Below are 23,084 nucleotides of genomic sequence, written 5' to 3' on the forward strand. Positions count from 1 at the left end.
AAGACCTATCGGCAGGATAAAATTAGTAGAACTGGCTGCATAGCTCTGCAACCATCGCCTCGCTGACTATATCTTTTTTGTTTTGCATACTGGGCTCCTCTTAGGTCTGGCTCCCGATGTAGCAAATGCACAAGTGGGTGCTCTCCACCGCTCAATCTCAATGGGTCGTCCATTGAAAGGGAGTGGTGCAGGTTGCCCACATGACAAATTGACAATGCAAGGAGCCAAACCCAAGAAGCAAAAGAGGCCGATTTGATGCCCTGACAAGTCCTCTTTAAGAGGACTACCTAGTACCCCACTAGTTCAGGATATTAGACAACTTCACAAAGCCACTTTAGGATGAAAGGAGATTTTCAAGCCATCTGAGGACCCAAAACTAAAAATATGTGAGAGTGGTCCAAATATGAAGTTATGGTATAAGGTCCGTTTTCAATTAGCTTATTTTGAGGACATTTTTGTGCTTGTACTATGGACAAGTGTTCCCACCTGACGCGGGTCTACTGATCCGGACTCACAGCATCATAGATCCCTATAATACTGTGAGTTCGTGTCAGTGCACCTACAGTTGGGCAGGGTCACTCGTCTGTCACGCGGACGCAAAAATGTGCCAGTAATGAGCTCACCTGAAACCAGCCTAAGGGTGAACGATGATTGCTTATTGTTAAAAACCCCAAATAAGACCTATTCCTCAAGACAGATGTTTTTGTTTTTCATAAATCTGATTGACGTCTAATAGCATCAAGAACACTATGGCCTTGGGTGTCCATACACGATCGGCTATGCAACCATGCTTCCTTTGTAAGACTATTAAGTGATAGCAGGAAGTGCATGCTTGGCTCAAGAGGGTCCACCACCTGCAGTCCTGTGAGAAGGTCGACTGGTCCCGCCACAGCTGACCAGGGGGACAGAGCAGCCATTGTCCTACCGCAGTAGAATAAGTCTTTTTCGACCTCTGGTCCACAATGCACAAGGGATCCTTGACTAGCACAGATTGCAGGTGCTCTGGTGGTGAAGGAGTTATTGCACCTAGGAATCATTTCAATGCCTGGAGTTGGTTGAGAGCTTCACTGCTCTACTGACAAATCATACAAGACAGCTAATTTTACAAGTCAGGTAGCAGATACCACACAGCTGGCAAAAAGCGGGAAGAAGCTGACATCAGACCCTCCGACTCCTGCCTCCTCCCCTGATGCCCCCCCACCCCAGACCTCATTCTGACATTCTTTCCTTTACCAGCACCTCCTGTTTTGTGGTCCTTCAGATAAAGTAATTTATCTAATTAGGAAACGTTCAGAGTAGCTTTCAAAGGCGGGAGCCACAGGGAAACACAGACTGCTTAAAAAATAAGATCCTTTTACTCTGCCCCCCATGCATGCTGTTAATTGAATGCGAGGAGGGGGGAAGAGAGCATTGAAATCAGAAAATAAAATGAAGACCCGATGTGTGTTATTTTGTCTTGGACAAAAAGCGGGGACAATAAGCAGCATATTCACTAGCAAAGAAGAACATTTAAATCCCAAAGATAGAGAAGAACAAGAAACAAGAGAAAAACTTGTCTCTCTCTCCCCGCTGATATCACACGCACATTAACACAGAGCTTTTAAATTCGGAACCTTTTAATGAAAGGGAAGAGAGAAAGTTTAAATTAAAAGGATCTTACTTGTTTGATGTAAATGACAAAAAAAAAAAGAAATAAAAAAGTTAAAAGTACGGAACGACAATCGTTGATCTGCCAGAAAGTGGGGGGGCTGAGACGCTGAATTCACTGCCTGGAGAAGGTGGGGGGCACTTTAGAAAAAAAAGTTTTATTACAAGGGAATATCAGGTGCATTTATCATTTTTCTCGCATTGCCAAGTACCTGATTATTTCTCATTTCCCTTTTTGTCATGTTCCTGATGAGTTTTTTACGCTGCTGCAGTTAACTCCTAGCTAATACATAAAACACTACAAGTCTGTATCAGAGGGGTTAAATGTTGCCATCTCACAAAAACGCTTGGGTAATCTATGGCTTTCCAGCTGGGGTGGGACAACAAGTTTTATCATGCTCTGCAGGACATTGACATGTATTAGGCATGAGAATATTAGGCATGTGAAATAAGTGTCAATTGATAAAAAAAGCCAATCGTCAACAACAGTGGCGGATTAAGGGGACCAAAGGCCGGGGCTGCTTACATAACTTGGGCCCCCCACGTATACACATGCTTTCCCGGCCCACCCTGGTAAGAATCTGTTCTGGTAAAATATTAAACAACCGCAATAACCCTGCAGCTCCTCTCAGAAAAACTGTAAATGTGGGTGTGCAGTATATAAAAGAGTATATAAAAAGGCTAAAAGCAGAGCTGGATGAATCATATGGTGATTGCAAGCCCAGAGTGACTAGAGCTAACATTTATGTACCATAGAGTTAAAGAGTAGCTGCACTTTACATTTTTTTTACAAACGTGTACAGAATAAGTAATTATAAGCCTTTTTCCAATAGATTGTAATCAGTTTTATGGGTACATGCACACGGGCGAATTAAAGGTTGTGTCCGAAATTCTCTGGCGGAACTTGGACCAGACAGCACACGGACATCCAGCCCATTTTTGTGACACCGCACATTGATGTAGTATTTTTATCTGAGGATCAGACAATAGGACTTGCTGCAATTTTCTTTACTCTGACTATTCGGATTATTAGCCATTCCATGCTGTAGACGGCTTTTCCTTACACAGCGCACCGCGGGGAAAGGGTAGCGGAGGTAGGAGATCAATTAACAAAGCGCTAGGAATAGATTGTGGGGCACAGAGGCAAGTAGTAGGTTTGTAGAAATCAATAAAATATATAAAGTAGGCTTTTATTAATAATATGGGAACAGCTGTGCCTGCACTAGAGACAACAGTGCAGACACAGCCAGAGCTCCCTCTTCTGCTGTGCAGTTAGGTAAAGACAAATTTCTGAGCTTCGTCTTCACCTAACTGCAAAGCTGAATAGAGATTTTCTACCAAAAATTGCAAAAAGGCATATTCGCCTATACGGTAAAGTCTTGTAAAAAAAAAATAATTTTTTTTTTAAAGTGCAGTTACTCTTTAAGATCCTTTGTTGCTCACATCAGTGCGACGTACACTACCGTTCAAAAGTTTGGGGTCACCCAAAAAATTTTGTGTTTTCCATGAAAAGTCACACTTATTCACCACCATGCGTTGTGAAATGAATAGAAAATAGAGTCAAGACATTGACAAGGTTAGAAATAATGATTTGTATTTGAAATAACATTGTTTTTACATCAAACTTTGCTTTCGTCAAAGAATCCTCCTTTTGCAGCAATTACAGCATTGCACACCTTTGACATTCTAGCTGTTAATCTGTTGAGGTAAGCTTGAGAAATTGCACCCCACGCTTCTAGAAGCATCTCCCACAAGTTGGATTGGTTGGATGGGCACTTCTGGCGTACCATACGGTCAAGCTGCTCCCACAACAGCTCAATGGGGTTCAGATCTGGTGACTGCGCTGGCCACTCCATTACCGATAGAATACCAGCTGCCTGCTTCTGCTGTAAATAGTTCTTGCACAATTTGGAGGTGTGTTTAGGGTCATTGTCCTGTTGTAGGATGAAATTGGTTCCAATCAAGCGCTGTCCACTGGGTATGGCATGGCGTTGCAAAATGGAGTGATAGCCTTCCTTATTCAGAATCCCTTTTACCCTGTACAAATCTCCCACCTTACCAGCACCAAAGCAACCCCAGACCATCACATTACCTCCACCATGCTTAACAGATGGCGTCAGGCATTCTTCCAGCATCTTTTAATTTGTTCTGCGTCTCACAAACGTTCTTCTTTGTGATCCAAACACCTCAAACTTGGATTCATCCATCCACAACACTTTTTTCCAGTCTTCCTCTGTCCAATGTCTGTGTTCTTTTGCCCATCTTAATCTTTTTCTTTTATTGGCCAGTCTCAGATATGGCTTTTTCTTTGCCACTCTGCCCTGAAGCCCAAAATCCCGCAGCCGCATCTTCACTGTAGATGTTGACACTGGTGTTTTGTGGGCACTATTTAATGAAGATGCCAGTTGGGTACCTGTGAGGCGTCTGTTATCTTCTTGCTTAGTTGTGCAACGCGGCCTCCCACTTCTTTTTCTACTCTGGTTAGAGCCTGTTTGTGCTGTCCTCTGAAGGGAGTAGTACACACCGTTGTAGGAAATCTTCAATTTCTTAGCAATTTCTCGCATGGAATAGCCTTCATTTCTAAGAACAAGAATAGACTGTCGAGTTTCAGATGAAAGTTCTCTTTTTCTGGCCATTTTGAGCGTTTAATTGACCCCACAAATGTGATGCTCCAGAAACTCAATCTGCTCACAGGAAGGTCAGTTTTGTAGCTTCTGTAACGAGCTAGACTGTTTTCAGATGTGTGAACATGATTGCACAAGGGTTTTCTAATCATCAATTAGCCTTCTGAGCCAATGAGCAAACACATTGTACCATTAGAACACTGGAGTGATAGTTGCTGGAAATGGGCCTCTATTCACCTTTGTAGATTTTGCACAAAAAACCAGACATTTGCAGCTAGAATAGTCATTTACCACATTAGCAATGTATAGAGTGCATTTGTTTAAAGTTAGGACTAGTTTAAAGTTATCTTCATTGAAAAGTACAGTGCTTTTCCTTCAAAAATAAGGACATTTCAATGTGACCCCAAACTTTTGAACGGTAGTGTATCTTGCATGATTTTCTCACCACTGTGAAGGCGCCCTAAGGGTGTGTTCACACTTTGTGGATTTGGTGCCGATATTCCATAGTGGAAAAGACTGATGCAAATTCATAGCAGACTTTACCCCTTCAACTTAAAGGGTGAAATCTGTTGTAGTTCAGTGTCGCACTCAGCACATACAGTATGGTGCCAATTCTGAGTTTCATTTTGGTGCAGATCTGCACCAAAAGTAGAGATGAGCGAGTATACTCGCTAAGGCACATTACTCGAGCGAGTAGTACCATAGCCGAGTATCTCCGGGCGCGGGTGACAGGTGAGTTGCGGCGGGGAGCGAGAGAGATCTCCCCTCCGTTCCTTCCCGCTGCTCCCCGCCCCCCGAATCTTTAGAGACGAGCGGGGAGATACTCGGCTAAGGCACTACTCGCTCGAGTAATGTGCCTTAGCGAGTATACTCGCTCATCTCTAACCAAAATCCACCACATGTGAATGCAAGTGAAAGGGTACTTACACATATGTGGTAGATTTGACGCAGGCTTTCTATAACAAAATCAACCACGTGTATGAAAATACTCTTTAGAACTGTTGTATCCAACTGCCCGTTACACTTTATTAGACCTCGCCAGGACTGAGGGAACCTATCTAGGCAAAACTTTAAACACTGCTTCCCTGAAATGGACTCAGACTGGCCCGTGGTACCTCACTTCTGCAGCCAACAGTAGTAATTAAGTGTAGAAGCTGCTGTTCTTGCTGCTTTGCTTGCTCTTCATCCAGATTCTAGGTCTTCCTACTCCTGTGTCCCACTCCCCGGAGATCCACATAGGCGGGTAAATGGAGTTCTTCCTCCATCACTCAGGCACTACTGAGCAGGCTGCCAGCACATGACCCATCTGCAGTGTGGCAGGGGGCAGGATACCAACATGTAAGCGCACTTCCCAGCCTGCCTGAACCTCGTGGGCGTGGGACAATGCAGACAGCAGGCAGGTAGGTGATAATGTAGTAGCGCTGCATACAGAGACAGAATCAGAGGTGTGGTTGGGTGAATTATTAGGGCCGTTTTTGGCAGCCTGGAGCAGCCGTTCGTTCACTTGAGCGTATTTTTTCAGGTGAGGTGCAATTGTATGGAAAAATATGCAACGTCCTATCTTTGTGCATATTACGCATCATAAAAGCCCATTGAAATCAATGGTAGTGCGTTCTTTTTACATGCGTATATATGCTGCGTGTTCTCGAACCGTAATATGCATATGCCTGCGTGAATGCACCCATAGGAGGACAATGTTGCCCATGACATATGTATATTTCAGACAACTTTGTGTACTTGAAAAGGTCTTGAAAAATTTTTTGGGATAGATCTTGAAAAGTTTTTTTTTTTTTCATTTGAAGTGTCAAAACAGAAAAAAACCCATCACATCAAGCACAAGTACACAAGCAAATGCAAAAGGGGTTGTCTCACCTCCCCCAACCGCTGCAGCGAAATGTGGTATTCCATAGCCCAAGTCCACCAAATAGAGAACTGCCATTTATTAGCCTTATAGAAAAAGGTCAGAAGTGGGAGACCCATCCTATGCTGTCCATATACTTTTAATGAGTCCCCACTGTACTTTATTCAAAGCAATAGAAAGTAAATCTACAAACTCAGAATGGGGCCATTAATTCTAGAATTGGGTTGTGTACAGAAAACATTCAGTTGGCCATTCCATTAGCCGAGTGCTTCAAGAAAAAGTTAAAACTTCCTCCCCAAATTTGACAAAACTAGGAGTTAAATATCAAATCAAATCTAGTATAGAAATATACAAGGCAGTATACAATGTTAGCAGCCGTATTCTGCGCTACAATGTATACTCCGCGTACATAGAAGCCTTTCACTTTACAGAGAGCCCCCAATTTCTCCCTAAGCGCACTGCAGTGGTATTAACAGGAGAGAAGAAGGTTACTCTTTGCTTTTAAGGTTCCTGATCTAGATGAATAAAAACACACACAGCCGTTTTCTGGGCTCTCTGCAGACTGTATTGTTCCTCTGTGACAATGCTCACAAATAGCGTCTCTCACAGGAGACATCTTCAAACTCTCCCCCCTCCCTCAACACACGGCTGTCTTTTTTTGGCTGCACGAATCCTTGTTATTATTTCTCGCGCCTCTGAAGACGTCTCTCTTCTCTCTTTCCCTCTGTTCCGTTCCCGTCACAAGATTGTCACTTGGAGAAATCTTTCCCTTTCTAGTGCCTTTCTCTTGGAAGAAGCTTAAAGCCTCGTCCCCGACTGTCACTTCAATGGGGTTATGGCCACGTTCCTACCTCTGCTGTCTGCATCACCTGAATTCCTGAGAAAATCTTTGCTCCGGAACCAGAGAATTTGTGCAAATTACAGCTAAAAGTCGCTACCTTACATTAATAACCTCATTGCTTGGTGGTTTAAAGGGAACAGTGCAGGAACAGCGGTGAATTATATATACATACACTACATAATGATATGATCACATGTCTTATATTTGACATTATCCGTCTTGCATACCAATGATACGGGTTTTATACTCAATGCTACTTACAGAGGATAGACTTGGCTGATATAAAATGACATTGTATGATGGACACCTGTAGTAAGGGAGTGGTAGTCACACGCAACTGTGATTCAGGGGAGGTGGAGGATGCGGGAAAGAAGGTCAAATGTGGCCGGGTGGCTGGAGTTGTCTTTCGGAACAAGGTCCTACAGTGTGCCTCAAGGTGGAAACAAGATGTCTTGTTGGAATAATGTAAGGATTTACCGTAGGGCACTAAGACACCACATGCTGCCAAGGTGAAGACGTAAACTTTTTTGAAGGCTGTACATTGACATGTTGTGGTCCTTCCTGTAAGTTATACAGCAAAAGGAAGCTTTGGCCAGCTCACCGGTATGTAGCCAGTGCCCAGACATCATACCGGCATTCCCTGCATGGATGTTCCCAAGGTAGAGCTTTGCCGACAACGAAAACTGATGTGATCCACCAACAGGAAAGTCCCATTGTAGTCAATGGAAGCCAGCCATTATGCTATACTTCCGCTGTAGCACAGCGGAAGTATAGCGTGAATACGCGCCTTGCCCACCGCGTCATATGACACTGCCGGCGCGTAAAGTGCTGTACTGCGTATGCGCGCCAGCGCGTCATGTGGGACTCGCACAGCGGATCCATGAGGTGAGTATGGGGTCTTTGGGGTGGCACCGTGACGGACTCCGCTGCAGTATTCCGCTTGCATAGCCCAGCACGGCCATGGGCATGAGCCCCTAAGAATTTTTTGTCTAAAACGTATCAACTGAATGCTTCCATATGAACATTTTATAGTTTTTTTTTTACTTTTTTTTTTTTAAAAAGCCTGGTTTTAACTTACATCGACTTCCGTTTGCTGTAAGTTATATTTACAAAAAAGTAAATGAACCCTTTGGAATGACCTGGATTTCTGCATCGATTACTAATAAAATGTGGCCTGTGTGTGTGTCTAGAATTGAAACTTAGATAACATAACTAAACTAATAACAGACAGTCGGTTACACCGTTCATGCCAGAATCCTCCTGCACACTGATGAGGGGCAAACACCCCGAAACAGCTGTCTGTGTATGGATTCTGGCTTGGTTTTCAATTCCCAATCATTGCTCTACAGACTAGTATAAAGGTCAAGCATTGATTTGAAGAAATGCTGCCATCCAATAGGTGGCGCTGCGGAGGTATTGTTCCATCTTTCTTATTTGCCTTTTATTGAGCACATTTAGTAAACATCCACAATTCAGAGAAAACAAATGAACCCTTGAATTCAAAAACATGTAGATTCTCCTTCAGTGGCGATCGCCTTCACTAAATGCTTTCTTTAACTGCAAGTAAGATTTGCACAATGTTGAGGAGAAACTATGGACCATTTCTTCCAGGCAAATGTGTTTCAGTTCATCAATATTTCTTGGATGCCTTGCGTGCACAGCCCTCTTCAGGTCATGCCCCAGCATTTCAGAAGGTTTAAGGTCGAAACTCTGCCTTGGCCACTGGAAAACACAAATCATCATCTGTTTCAACCATTCTTTAGTGGATTTACTTGTGTGCTCTGGGATATTTTGAGGCATCACAACGGCTGTTCGGCTTGAGGTCTCGGACTGCTGCCCTTACATTCTTCTTTAAAATGTTTTGAAACATCTTAGAATTCTCTGTTCCCTCAATGATCACAAGGCGTTCAGGTCTTGATACAGAAAAACAGCCCACGAGGCTCCCGTCTTACAGATGGGATAGGGTATGGCAGTTGCTGTGCAGTGTATCTTTGCCACCAAACATAGCAATGTACATTTGTGAAAAACAGTTCCACCTTGTCTAATCTGTCCATAGAACAGGTTCCCAAAAGCATCGTGGAACATCCAGATGGTCTACAGCAAACTTGAGATGATCTGCAGCGTGTTCTTCAACACTAGAAGCTTCCTTCATGGTTTCTTTCCATTCACCTCATTTTGGTTCAGTGTTTTTCTAATGGTGAATAGAGGTTTTTCAGTTTGTAACACCTTCTGTAGGTCTTTTGTGGTAACCTTTGGGCTTTGTCTCACCTTTTTAAGGATCTCCCTTTGTGCTACTTTTGCCATTTGTAGATAATTTGTCTAATTGTGGATTGATATGCATCCAGGTCTTCAGCTATGCTTTTGTAGTCTGTTTCAGCTCTATAACTTTCTTCTAAAAGTTGGTTGCATTGAGACACGATTCATGCTAATCAATCATGAGAACAACAGATTTGTCAGTAACCAGACTTTGCATGCCTCTATGTAATGGGCAAAGCACCTGTAAAGGCATGCTGTCAATGTCTACTCCTTAACTGAACCACCTTTCACCCATTAGCCACTGAAGTTCACTTTCATTTGCTCTCTGCACTGTGGATAGTTATTCAACATGCTCAATCAAAACCATAAACAGTACAGCTACCCTGTTTCCCTGAAAATAAGACATACCCTGAAAATAAGACATAGCATGAGTTTCCAGAATTTTTGAGGATGCAAAATGATTTTTCAGGCTTTTTGAGGATGCTAAATATAAGCCCTACTCCAAAATTAAGCCCTGCTAACAGTTAATTTAAAAAGTCAATTTAAATAGTGTCCAGGCAGCTATACATGTAATTATATAATATTAATATAAGACACTGTCTTATTTTCGGGGAAACGCGGTATTTGCATGTTGTGAGGCCCAATGTTCAAGGATGGATTTAAATTATAAAATTTGTGCGTGTCCCGCACCTCTCGCCGTCCATAGGCTGGGTTCACATAGGGCGGATTTGCTGTGGAAATTCCATCCAGAATTCCGCCGTGGCAAATCTGCCTGCAGCCGCTAATCCCTGTATTAGCCAGCCATGTGGACAGCGAATCCGTCGTGGCAAAGACAGCGCTGCATCGTGGATTCGCCAGCCACAGCATGTCCATTTTTTTTCTTTTCAGTTGCGGCCACGCTCTCCTCTATAGGAGCGCCGGCCACAATGGAAAAGCATGTGGCCGAGCCCCTCCAAAGCCTGCGGCTAAGTGCCGCGGGTTTTGAAGCAGTGCTTTCCTGGTGGAAATCTCGCGTTTTTTTGCTGCGACCAAACCGCAGGATTTCCACCGGGAATACGCCCTGTGAGAACCTAGCCATAGGGATGCAAAAGCATCCACAAGATAATTTAATAGCACACAGATGTGATTTTTTTCCTGGCATACAGATCGCATGCGTTGGGAAATATCCCAGCATGCTCCATTTTTCTGCAGATCCTGCGAGACGGCTTCCATTGAAGTCAATGAAAGCCGTCCGATCCACGGCTTGGCCACAGCCATCACTGTGGATGTGCGGGAAAACAGAAAATTTAAAAAAATAAATACAAATTGCACTGCGCATGCGTTCGGCACATCACTGGCGCATCCGGACGCATCCGCCGTTCTGAAGAAAGAAGATCCGTCCACCATGGAGGAAATCCACACTGGAGCTGGACAGGTAAAAAATGTTTTTTTTCTCCATGTCTGCGGGCACGGCTGGATTCCTCTACGGGATTCAGTAGCGGAATCCTTGCGTGCCCGTGGACACTGGGCCTAAGTCTGGTTAGACTGTGTTTCTCTATAATTGTGACTTAGATCACAATCAGACCACGTTATTAGCAATTAGAGAAGAAATACAGATATTTCCAAAGGCTTCACTCACTTTTTCTTTCAGCTATTACTGAATAGTATTAACCCTTTCCAATCCAATTTGTATCCTGATTTTCCTAGGGGCCTTACTCTTTTACTGCTGTTATACAACAACGCCATATGCTGGCTAAAGCCAGTACTGCATGAGGTGACACGTTGGATAGGTTCCGACAGCAGAGAGGCTGGCAATATACAGTAAGAGAACCCCGACGGACGTCTTCCAACATCGGAGCTGTACAGCCTTAAATCATAATGTCTCAGACGTCAGACAGTGGATTGGAAAGGGTTACGTTGAAAAGTATTAATGTTACTCTGGGTTGTGTATATTTGCCTATGGATATGTTACAGCGCCCCCCTGAGTGCAGGTTTTTTTTTATTTTCTCGTTCATATTTCATACCAGAACTATTGGGGTCTTTTGGGACAAACAAAAGCTGGACGGATGTCTGTGCCAGATGGGTATTAGTAGCTATCAGCACACCTTCGATGCCATGACGGACGCAGGTCTGATACGTGGTAATTCGCAGGCAAAAAAAAAACATTGCCTTATGCTGTTTCGCTCACATTTGCATGTAAGAATTGCATAATATGCAGGCGCAAAAAAAAGAACACGGCATGTTCTATTTTGCCGTGTATTACGCAAAATGGCTTTTGCATAAACTACTACTTGGTACTAATGCCTATTAGTACCAATTAGTAGCGTGTGAGCCGCCGGTGCTCTATTCAGAGAACACATCACCCACTGCTCTCTGAGGCAATGTTATCAGCGCTCCCTGCTCAGAACACAGTGTGCGGTCCGTCTTATCAGCTCTCCTGCCAAACGATGGATTTCATGCTGAACTAAAAATCATTGTTAGGCAGAAAAGTGTAAGAGGGGCACATTTACACCCAATGACTATCGCTCTAAAGATGGCTTTTGAGTGATAACCATTGTGTGTAAAATGACCTTATTGCAGGAGTTAAACCTGCCAGCGTTATATGTCTGTCCAGTGTTAGAGTTCTTTCCATTTTTGCTAATCATGGCTAAGATAGCAATACTCCCATGTATGAAGTGGCAAAGAGTGCAGACACAGTGTAGAACAGCCTGCTCAACTCTTATTCCGGACTCCAGACCCCTCCAAGCTGCTGCATTCAGCTAGTCCAAGGAAGGGTCAGTTCTTGAGATAGGTGCGAGCCCTAGAGGTCATATCCACATCTAGGAAACTTTTATGGCATATCCTGTGCATATGTCCTAAAGGTGTGAGATGGGAATACTCTAAGTGTGCCTGTCTATGAGTGTGCAAGTAAAACTGTATCTTATTAGTGTGTTTAAGATACATTCTGCAACCCTTAAGTCATTTCAGTTGTGAATGACTTAACTCAATATTTCCCATCCTTACCTGGGGGCACGTACCCATGATCATTTCTGACTCTAAGAACGCCCCTGTAAAACACAATGACTATAATATTCCAAGCCTTGTCTTTTCATGTAAGGGCCCTTTACACCAAACAATTAATTATCGCTGGGTAGTGCAAAACTAAACGATAATCATTCAGTGTAAACACTGTCATCAACTGAACGATAAAAGATACTTCATTCGCTTATCATTCGCCATTCATTTATGCAGGCATAAAAATCCAATGCCAATCTGTCTGTGTAAACAGGCGGTCATTCATCTATGAGCGATTATCGTTCCTGTGTGAAAGCACATGAGCGATAATCATTAGAATGACTATCAGGCGCTCAATCGCCCGACGATCGTCATGTATAGAAGGACCCTTAGAAATTGCAGCTGCTTTTCTCAGTCCGCACCAGGGTATTGTTGGATTAGTATGATCTTTCCACCTTCTAACCGACCTCCCCTCAACATCGCCATTCCAGTGTCTGGCACCATCATAACCCCCAGACGGCATGCCCGACGCCTTGGGGTCACACTGGACTCTGACCTCTCCTTTGCCCCCCATATCCAATCTCTGGCCCAAACATGCCACATGCACCTCAGAAATATTGCTAAAATACGTCCGTTCCTAACCACGGACACGTTAAAGACGCTAGCGGTTGCGCTCATCCACTCCCGGCTTGACTACTGCAACTCGCTACTCATTGCCTCCCCCGTATTAGACTCGCTACTCATTGGCCTCCCCCGCACTAGACTCGCTCCGCTCCAATCCATACTAAATGCAGCAGCTAGACTCATTTTTCTATCCAGTCGTTATTCAGACGCCTCTGCATTATGCCAGCCGCTGCATTGGCTGCCCATCCACTGCAGAACTAAATTTAAACTCCTCTACCTCACTCACAAAGCTCTGCATGGTGCTGCGCCACCATACATCGCCTCCCTACTGTCAGTACACCACCCAGCGCGCTCACTCCGATCAGCTAACACCCTCAGACTAAACACCCCTGTAATACGAACCTCTCATGCTCGCCTACAGGACTTCACCAGAGCAGCACCCATCCTCTGGAATGCTCTACCCCAAGGCATCCGGACAATTCCCGATGCACGAAATTTCAGACGTGCCTTAAAAACGCACCTCTTCAGGGAAGCATACCAAATCTCCTGACCTAGTCCCTCGCCCCTCCCTATGGTGCTCCACCCGGTTTGCCTTCTGATAAATGATATGTACATAAAATTTCCTACTGCCTGTGTTCCCCAACCCCTGCACCTCCTGTACCACCCTCAACCTATTTGTGTCTAACCCAATGTACCTCACATTGTGATTGGTGCAATTGTTGTATTGTTTTGCATTTATCCATGCCTGAAAGCGCGGCGGAATAAGTTGGCGCTATGCAAATAAAGATTATTATTATCTTTCATCAAGACTGTCTATGTGCTCATTTATTGGGACATGGTTCGATAATTCGTTTTCCCCTCTCTCCATTGAGCAAATGACGCTTTAGCCGGGAGAAGCAGGTTTCAGAATCGGCAGGTCCTGTAACCAGAATTTCACTAGTGTTGCTGTTTCTATATATTCTATATGCTATATTAACTCTTTGCAATCCAATTTTGTATTTAGGGTTTCCTAGGGGGTTTTCTCTTTCTGCCAATATACAATGGTGACATCTGCTGGCTAGAGCCGGTACTGCGGTATGGGACATGCTGGAGAGGCCCCCAACAACAGAGCGGCCAGTAATCTACGGCAAGAATGCCCTGCCGGAGGTCTTTCGACATCGGAGCTGTACAGCCTTCAATCAGAATGTCTTCAGACGTCAGACAGTGGATTGGAAAGGGTTAATAGGAAACTACAGTGCAAAAACAATTTTCCATGTGTATTCTTACCTGTAGAGTGTCAGGTCGGTCTTCTGTAGGCTATTACCAAGCAGTCACCTCAGCCCTCCCCTGTAGTGGCTCGGATTATGCATACTGCCTGTAACACGCATGCTGCTGCACTGAGCACAGTCCACAGCCTTTCCTGTGCCTTTTCTTCTGGCTGTTCTCCACCTTGCTTATAATTTGGTAGGATCTCTTATAACTATAGTTTGTGACATGTGATCTGATCTGGCTACACCAGAACTGACTGCAGATAGTGCTTTTTACAATTACAATGACAGTAGTTAATTATTACAGTAGGTAACAGGTGGCATAAGGGAAAATAGAAGAATATCCACAATATAAGGTAGGTTAGGAGGTGGTGGGTGAGTTTTCATGTATCTGTAGGAGTTGCTCTTTCATATTAGATTATTGGCGTCTAATACACTTACCGCTACTGATGGCAGAGTTTGTAAGGACAGCTCCTTCACTCCATTGATCAGCACTAGACACCGAGTAAGACCGTTGATGCATACCATCTAGGCGGCTGAACGAGCCAAGGCTAATGCCACTCTGACCGCTGGCCATTTGGGTAACGGATGTGCTGCTTGTAACGTTTCCTGTAATGACAGCCAAACAAGATTATGAACATCTGTAGTACATCTGTATAGCAAGCTATGGCATATGGGACTGGGCCATCTTTGGCAGATATGATGCCCATTCTTGCTGCTCCACAATAGAATGCACCTACTATTCGACTGCACAAGTTCCGTGCAAGAGCCACTAATGGCAACGTCTTGACTGTAGAGTTTGAAATAGGTGTGTTATAGGTTGCAACATTGGCATTAGTCGTTCATAAAGCTGCCATTGGTCATCTGTATGTTCCCGTTTACATGGGAAGCTGTGCAGCTGAGCAGCCAGCATTTTCATTCTCATATAAACAACCACCAGTGTTTGGGTTTGGCTGCTAACTTTGTACCCCCATATGACGAGAATTACTCCAGACGCAGGTTGTATTACTAAATTTGTGTTAATGGGGTTGTACCACAATTGACTTTTATCACCTACCCATAGGGTAGCTGATAAAACTCTAATTGGATGGCGTGTCACTGCTGAGACCTCCGCTGATCCATTAGAGCGCGCCACGTCCCCCTCTTCTCCTCACTGTGGGCTTGCTGCATTCTCCGCAGTGAAGAGGACACTGAATGGAGCAGCCGTTGTGTGGTGTTATGGATAGGCGATAAAAGTCAACTATGATACATTCTACCCATTTTATGCAGTAAGGCCTCTTAGATTTCTCATTTTTAATGCAGCCCATAAGAGGTAGCTTGTATAACTAGCAGACACTGTGTATTCCTTTAGAGCAGCAGGCAAAAGGAAAGTGCGGGCACTTGTTTATAGGGTTTATAGCCCAAATTCCGAAACTTGTGAGGTCAACGAAATTATAGCAAAATAAACAAGTGCTACATTTAAGAGATCCTAAGAGGGCATGGGCAGGATAAAATACAAGCTTGTTCTGGTGTAGAACGGACCACGTTATTATTGCTGCAAAGCTTTTAAACCAGTTGCAGGCCGCTGATGGTCTATGAATGTCTGGACCTCCCATGCCTCTTTCATTTGTACGGCCATCGGAAAAAGTCGTTCACCCCTTTGCTTCACCAGAGCTATGTGACCCCCCGCTTGTCAGACAGCTGAGATCACAGTGCTTTACCTAGAGACCAATCAAAGACCCCCTACAAAACAAGCACCAAACAACAAATGCCAGAATACAATTTAATATATATAATAAAGCTTAAATATATATAATAACGTTTTATTCTGGCGCTTGTTGTTCGGTGATGTGCGGATTGTGTCCCTGTCTTTTGGAGTTTGTTTGCACCTACATAATAAGCACTGAACAACAAATGCAGAGAACCAGAATACAGCTTTAGGGCTTATTCAGACGACCGTATATCGGCCGGGTATTCACGGCGGCCGATATACGGCGTCTCTCTCTGCAGGGGGAGGAAGCTGGAAGAGCCAGAAGCAGTGCTCTGAGCTCCCGCCCCCTCTCTGCCTCCTGTCCACCCCCTCTCCGCCCCTCTGCACCATTTGCAATGAGAGGAGCCGTGACAGAGGCGGGGCTAAGTTCCAAAGAATTAGATCCGCCCCACCCGCCTCCTCTCATTGCAAATAGTGCAGAGGAGCGGAGGGGGGGTGGAGAGTTGGGAGAAAGGAGGCGGGAGCTTAGAGAACTGCTCCCGGCTCTTCCAGCCTCCTCCCCCTGCAGAGAGGGACGCCGTATATCGGCCGGCGTGAATACCCGGCCGATATACAGTCGTCTGAAATAGCCCTTATTGTGTGTTTGTGTATTTAATATATATTGAACATTCTTCTTTTGAGTGAAATTATATATATATACACACATACAGATAGATGTATTCTGGTTCTCTGCATTTGTTGTTCGGCCCTTATTTTATACGCAGTCTTTGAGATATATACACACACAGTTATTCAAAAAGAAGGAGCAAATTTAGAGATTTAATTACAAACAAACTACAAAAGACAAGAACACAATAAGCACATCACTGAAAAAAGAAGGTTCAAAGTTTTTTTGTTTTTTTTTATAACAAACCAATAAGTTCCATTTCCTGCCACATCGCAGCCCTGTTTCTTGTTGTTTACAGTTTATAGGAAAATGGCGACACCACAGGAAAAATCATTTTATGTGCTTGAGTTTGCCAAGTGTGAATCCATTGTTGAAGAGTAATGTGAATTCTGGCATCAATTCCAAAAACAGTCACCTGGTCTGAAGCAAATTTACAAGTGGCACAGGACGTTTGTTGTACTCTGCTGTATGTGCACCTCAGGGGCCATAAAACTGAAAAAAAGAGACCCAGAGCTGAGCATGAGGCAGAAAATGGAACTTACTGGTAGGTCATAAAAAAACTTTGAACCTTCCTCTTTTCAATGATGTGTGGATTGTTTTCACCTCTTTTGTACTTTGTATGTACGTGATTGAAATCCCCAAATCTGCTCCTTTTTTAATAACCACGTGCTCACATTTTACAAGCGGAAAAGAGGTCCACTACACCAAAGTAGCCTCTGGGAGCCTTTTTATAGGCCAAGGGTGGAACCACTTTTAGGTCCTCATGTGGCAAAACCATTCATCTAATAACGCACAATAATTTGCATATCTGCCCGAGACGGAACTCTTGTTTGCAGAGTTTTGAAGTAAAATGGCAACTCCTTCTAAATCCCTGGTTGTTTTTTTAAAAAAAGAGTATATGTTATATGTATTGTAGAGGTGCACTACAGCTAATGGCCTGTAGGGGGCAACAGACAGGCATTCTGGTGCCTGAGAAAAGGGAAAACATCCATAGGTGTGGTCAGGAAGTTGGATATAAGGGTACATTCCTGCTACACCCAACGAGGACCAGTGCAGCAGAGCTGACGTGCTGCAGGCTGTTGGCCTAGCAAAGGCCAGAAGTTGATAGGGGTGACCTGACCACCCAAACCTCAACACCCACGTGGGGTGTGTATATGTTTGTACTATAAATAAAGGCTGTCAGGAGCCAGATAAAGAAATGCACCACTGTTGAGCTGTCTCTCTGCGTGTGGCTGTCACTCCGGCTAGAAAAGTGGGCGATCTGCAGGCAAGTGTACCCCAACGTGCCACACATGGTGGAGGATGCGGGCACAAGTCGGAGTGGCGCACAAAGCTGCAGAGAGCAACGCCTGTACAGAGAACATCAGTGGTGAACAGTGGCCGGTGGAGCTTAAAGGGCCAGAAGGCTGAAAAAGTCTGGTTCCTGTGTTGGGCATTGAAAGTCTGCTGGAGCCATTTAAAGGGCCAGGAGGCTGGAATATTGTGGTTACTGTGAAGGGCAACAGAATAATTCAAGCAGAGGAGGACGTCTGCGAGGCAAGTTGATGGACTTGTTGCATATGTTTAGTTTCAGGACTGTGCAGTCAAGATGGCAGCCGTTGCCGGATAAAGAAATGCACCGCTCCTGAGCTGTCTCCTTTGCGTGTGGCTGTCACTCTGACTAGAAAGGTGGGCGGTCAGCAGGCAAGTGTACCCCAACGTACCACAGTATACACACATATACACAGTGTGATTATGCAATCCCAATTCCCAAAACGTTTGGACACTGTAAAATGTAAACAAATGTAAAGAAAAAAAAAAGAATGAGATGATTGGGAAATCTCATAACCATATTTCATTCATAAAAGAACATAAAACACATCAGAAGTTGACAGTGAGATATTTGCAATTTGAAAAAAAGTTAAAGGGGTTGTCCCGCAAAAGCAAGTGGGTCTATACGCTTCTGTATGGCCATATAAATGCACTTTGTAATGTACATCGTGCATTAATTATGAGCCATACAGAAGTTATTCACTTACCTGTTCCGTTGCTGGCGTCCCCGTCGCCATGGTGCCGTCTAATTTCAGCGTCTAATCGCCCGATTAGACGCGCTTGCGCAGTCCGGTCTTCTCCCTGGTGAATGGGGCCACTTGTGCCGGAGAGCTGGTCCTCGTAGCTCCGCCCTGTCACGTGTGCCGATTCCAGCCAATCAGGAGGCTGGAATCGGCAATGGACCGCACAGAGCCCACGGTGCACCATGGGAGAAGACCCGCGGTGCATCGTGGGTGAAGATCCCGGCGGCCATCTTGCTAAGGTAAGAAAGAAGTCGCCGCAGAGTGGGGATTCGGGTAAGTACTAAACTGTTTTTTTTTTTAATCCATCCCTTGTGTTTGTCTCGCGCCGAACGGGGGGCCTATTGAAAAAAAAAAAAAAAACCCGTTTCGGCGCGGGACAACCCCTTTAACTCATTTAGAAATTGATGGCAGCAACACATTTCAAAAAAGTTGTCCCAGGCCGTGTCTACCATTGTGTAGCATCCCTTCTTTTTAGAACAGTCTGTAAACATCAGGGAAGCGAGGAAACCGATTGCTGGAGCTTTGGGAGATGAATGTTGTCCCATTCTTGTCGGATGTAGGATCCTAGCTGCACAACAGTCCGCGGTCGTCTTTGACGGATTTTTCATTTCATAATGCGCCAAATGTTTTCAATTGGCGAAAAGGTCTAGCCTGCCAGTGGCCAGTTCAGCACCAAAATCTTCTGTGAAGCCACGCTGTCGTGATGGATGCAGTATGTGGCTTAGTATTGTATTTATGAAATATGCAAGGCCTTGCTTTGAAACAGTCGTTGTGTAATAAAACCTCTATATACTGCTCAGCATTGATAGTGCCTTTTAAAATGTGTAACCATAGCCACTAATACAATCCTATATCATAAGAGAGGCAGGTTTTTGAGCTGTGTGCTGATAACAAGCTGGATTGTCCCTCTTCTCTTGAGTTCACAGGACACGGAATCTGTGGTTTCCAAAAAGAATTTCAAATTTTGATTCAAAACGGAATAGTTTTCCATGTTAAATAAGGTTTGGCCCGTAGAAGATGCCAGCATTTCTGGATTGTGTAAATATATGGCTTCTTCCACAATTGTTCCACAATTTTTACATGCAGTTTTTCACAGATTGGTGACCGCCTGAATATCTTTGTTTCTGAGAGACGCTACCTCTCTAATATGCTCTTTTTACACAGTCATGTGACTTAGTATATAATTGACCCTGCAGCTGTCTTTCATTAATACCACTTACTTACTTTTCCAGCTTTTTTTTTAACCTTGTTTCAACTTTTTTAAAGTGTGTTGCTGCCATCAATTTCTAAAGGATTAATTTTTTTCAAAATTAAATGGAACAATGTGTCTCTGTTCCAACTTTTGTTGTGTTCTATTATGAATAAAATATGGTTATAGGAGATTTAAAAAATCATTGCATTTTTAAAAAATATTTATTTACATTTTACACAACATTTCAACTTTTGGGGGCTTAAAGCATCCCTATTGAGAAAGGTCTAGAGACACATCTACTAGGTGTAACTGAACCAAACTTGGTAAGATTACCCAGGAAATGCGAAAGTGATCCATGTAATAAAAAAATGTAGTTACAAATCTCCACACTAGAAACAGGATTTTCAGCACTGCTGACTGGGGTTGCTTCCGTTGATGGGTTTTCTTGTTTTTTTTTTTTTTAAAGGAACAAATAGCACTGCAGGCTGCACTATTTTAAAACACAGAAACATAACTGGACAGAAGGAAACTAAGAGTGCCGTTTGCTTTTAGATTTTATAAGCCTCACTGAAAGAAAATGGTGGTAAAGCTGAATCGGCTTAATTCCATTCTAATTCCATCTATGCGCCAAAAACAGAAAAGAGGAATGAAAAGCTAAAACAGAGATTAAACCCTAGTGTGTATGAATAAGCCCAAACATGCCTTTCATGCAATTTCCTCTTGCTACACCTGATATATAATTTATTTGGATAATAAATTATATATATACACAAGATAATCAATGCAACGGAGGACAATGTATGGCTACAAACAGACCGAGATAAGCTGGGGGCTTGGGCAGGACAATGGCAAATGAAGTTCAATGTTGATAAATGGAAGGTTCTGCACATGGGCAGGAGAAACGGATGTCACCAATATACACTAAATGGGGTACTGCTAGGGAAAAGTGAGATGGAAAAAGACCTGAGGGTACTAGTGGATTGTAGACTAAACTAGAGTAACCAATGCCAGTCAGCTGTTGCAAAGGCTAATAAAGTCTTGGGGTGCATTAAAAGAGGTATAGGGGCGAAGGACGAGAACATTATCCTCCCATTATATAAGGCACTTGTCAGGCCCCATATGGAATACTGCATACAGTTCTGGTCACCGGTGCTCAGGAAAGATGTTACAGTACTGGAGGGGGTTCAAAGAAGAGCAACTAAACTAATACATGGAATGAAGAGACTGGAATACCCAGAGAGGCATCAAAACTGGGATTATTTACCCTGGAAAAAAGACGGCTAAGGGGCGACCAAATAACTATGTATAAATACATGAGGGGACGATACAAGGATCTCTCCCATGATCTGTTTACACCCAGGACTGCGACGGTAACAAGAGGGCATCTACTACATCTAGAAGAAAGCAGGTTTCATCGCCAACACAGAAAAGGGTTCTTTACTGTAAGAGCAGTTAGACTGTGGAACTCTCTGCCTGAGGACGTGGTGATGGCAAAATCCATAGAGGAGTTTAAAAGGGGACTTGATGTCTTTCTAGAGCGGAAGGATATTACAGGATATAAATCTTAGGTTAATTGTTAATCCGGGTATACAGGCAGGTAGGAACTATTAGGGGTTGATCCAGGGAACAGTCTGATTGCCATTAGGAAGTCGGGAAGGAATTTTTCCCCCAAAAGGGCTAATTGGCTCCTGCCTTTTGGGTTTTTTTGCCTTCCTCTGGGATCAACAACACAGGAGGATAAACAAACTGGACTAAATGGACACGGTCTTCATTCGGCCTTACAAACTATGTTACTACCCTGTTTCCCTGAAAATATGACATAACCTGAAAATAAGACATAGCATGATTTTCCAGAATTTTTGAGGATGCAAAATGATTTTTCAGGCTTTTTGAGGATGCTTGAAATATAAGCCCTACTCCAAAATTAAGCCCTGGCAGTTAATTTAAAAAGTCAATTTAAATAGTGTCCAGGCAGCTATACATGTAAAAAAGTTGAATCTTTTTGAACAAAAATTAAGACACTGTCTTATTTTCAGGGAAACACGGTAATAATGTGTTTATAAAAATATATCTTGCTATTTTGCACATTAGATATCCCCCTAGCAAGAAGAGGAACACAACTATCATGCATATAATTTTGCGCATTGCGTTTTATACGAATTAACAGTAAAGATGTACCCTTGTTTTCTGCATTTGTTGTTCAATGCATATTTTGTAGCTTTTATATAGTATTGTAGTTTAGCACAGAAGCTCTTTGTTTAGACGTAGCTACATTAAAAGAAGTATGCTTTCTGGACACATGATGGCCTTGACATCTGCTCAGATAAGTCTGGTAGCAAAAAAAAACAAAAAACGCTTAGGCTACGGTCACAGCCGAGGTGAAGTGGCTTCGCCGCCTGCATTCCGCTGCGGCCATCTCTCCGCATAGAAAGCAGAGCTGGCCGCAGCGGAAACGGTGATAAAACTGAAATGCTGCGGCTTTGATTTCCGCATGGCATATCCGTTTCATCGTGGCTTGGCTGCAACGGCTTCTCAGCAGCATGTGGACGACGCTTTTGCAAATCTCACCCACTTTGTTGCTTTATCCTGGGATAACAAATTGTCGGCGGAATTTCTGCTCAGAAAGTCTGCAGGGGAATTCGGTGACCATTCCGCCCCGTGTGAACCCCGTGCTTCTACAGTCTCCCACTCCCCATAGCCTACCAGAGCAGGAGACTGGGATGTCTGGTCCCCACACAGTGCAACACATCACTCTCTTTTCTTCTCCTCTCTTTGTATTTTTCCAATAAATATTTGTCTATGTATCCCTCTTCTATCCTGTGGATATGCCATAAATGTTACAGATGGGAACACCCCTTTAATGTCTGCACAGATGTCGCTCTGATGATCTGCCTTCTGAGATGTGTAGGTAAGAATGTTCTCAGTGTATTAGAAGGGCTCAGTTAAACTGTAATAGATCTGTATGAGGAGAAGCTTGCAACACTTTCCAATGATAATCAGCAGAACTGTCATTGTTGCATTTAGAATGATACAGTCCATAACTCAGGACTAGTACAAAAGTCATTAGTTAAAAATAGAGATGAGCGAGCATACTCGCTAAGGGCAATTGCTCGAGCGAGCATTGCCCTTAGCGAGTACCTGCCCGCTCGAGACAAAAGGTTCAGGTGCCGGCGCGGGGGAGCGGGGAGTAGCGGCAGTCAGCAGGTTGGAGCAGGGGGGGAGAGATCTCCCCTCCGTTCCTCCCCTTTTCTCTCGAGCGGGCAGGTACTCGCTAAGGGCAATGCTCGCTCATCACTAGTTAAAAAGTTTCTAAACTTTTTATGTAGATCGTATCTCCATATAGTCTGTAGATTGTGCTCAGAGGTGGACATGTAGATATAATGGTATCGTACATTTAATACTCAATAA

General features: G+C 43.7%; 1 protein-coding gene across 2 annotated transcripts in view; it reads right to left on the reverse strand.

The window, feature by feature from the left end:
- AGAP1 (ArfGAP with GTPase domain, ankyrin repeat and PH domain 1) overlaps positions 1-23,084 on the reverse strand; it is a 384,937-nt gene that overhangs the window by 59,866 nt on the left and 301,987 nt on the right. For both annotated transcript variants that reach the window (XM_066575407.1, XM_066575406.1), the window contains one exon: positions 14,515-14,682. In XM_066575407.1, coding sequence (XP_066431504.1) covers positions 14,515-14,682 — 168 coding nt within the window. The remainder of the gene's footprint in view (positions 1-14,514; positions 14,683-23,084) is intronic.

The sequence above is a fragment of the Eleutherodactylus coqui genome, chromosome 8 (assembly GCF_035609145.1).
Source record: "Eleutherodactylus coqui strain aEleCoq1 chromosome 8, aEleCoq1.hap1, whole genome shotgun sequence".
Lineage (NCBI taxonomy): Eukaryota > Metazoa > Chordata > Amphibia > Anura > Eleutherodactylidae > Eleutherodactylus > Eleutherodactylus coqui.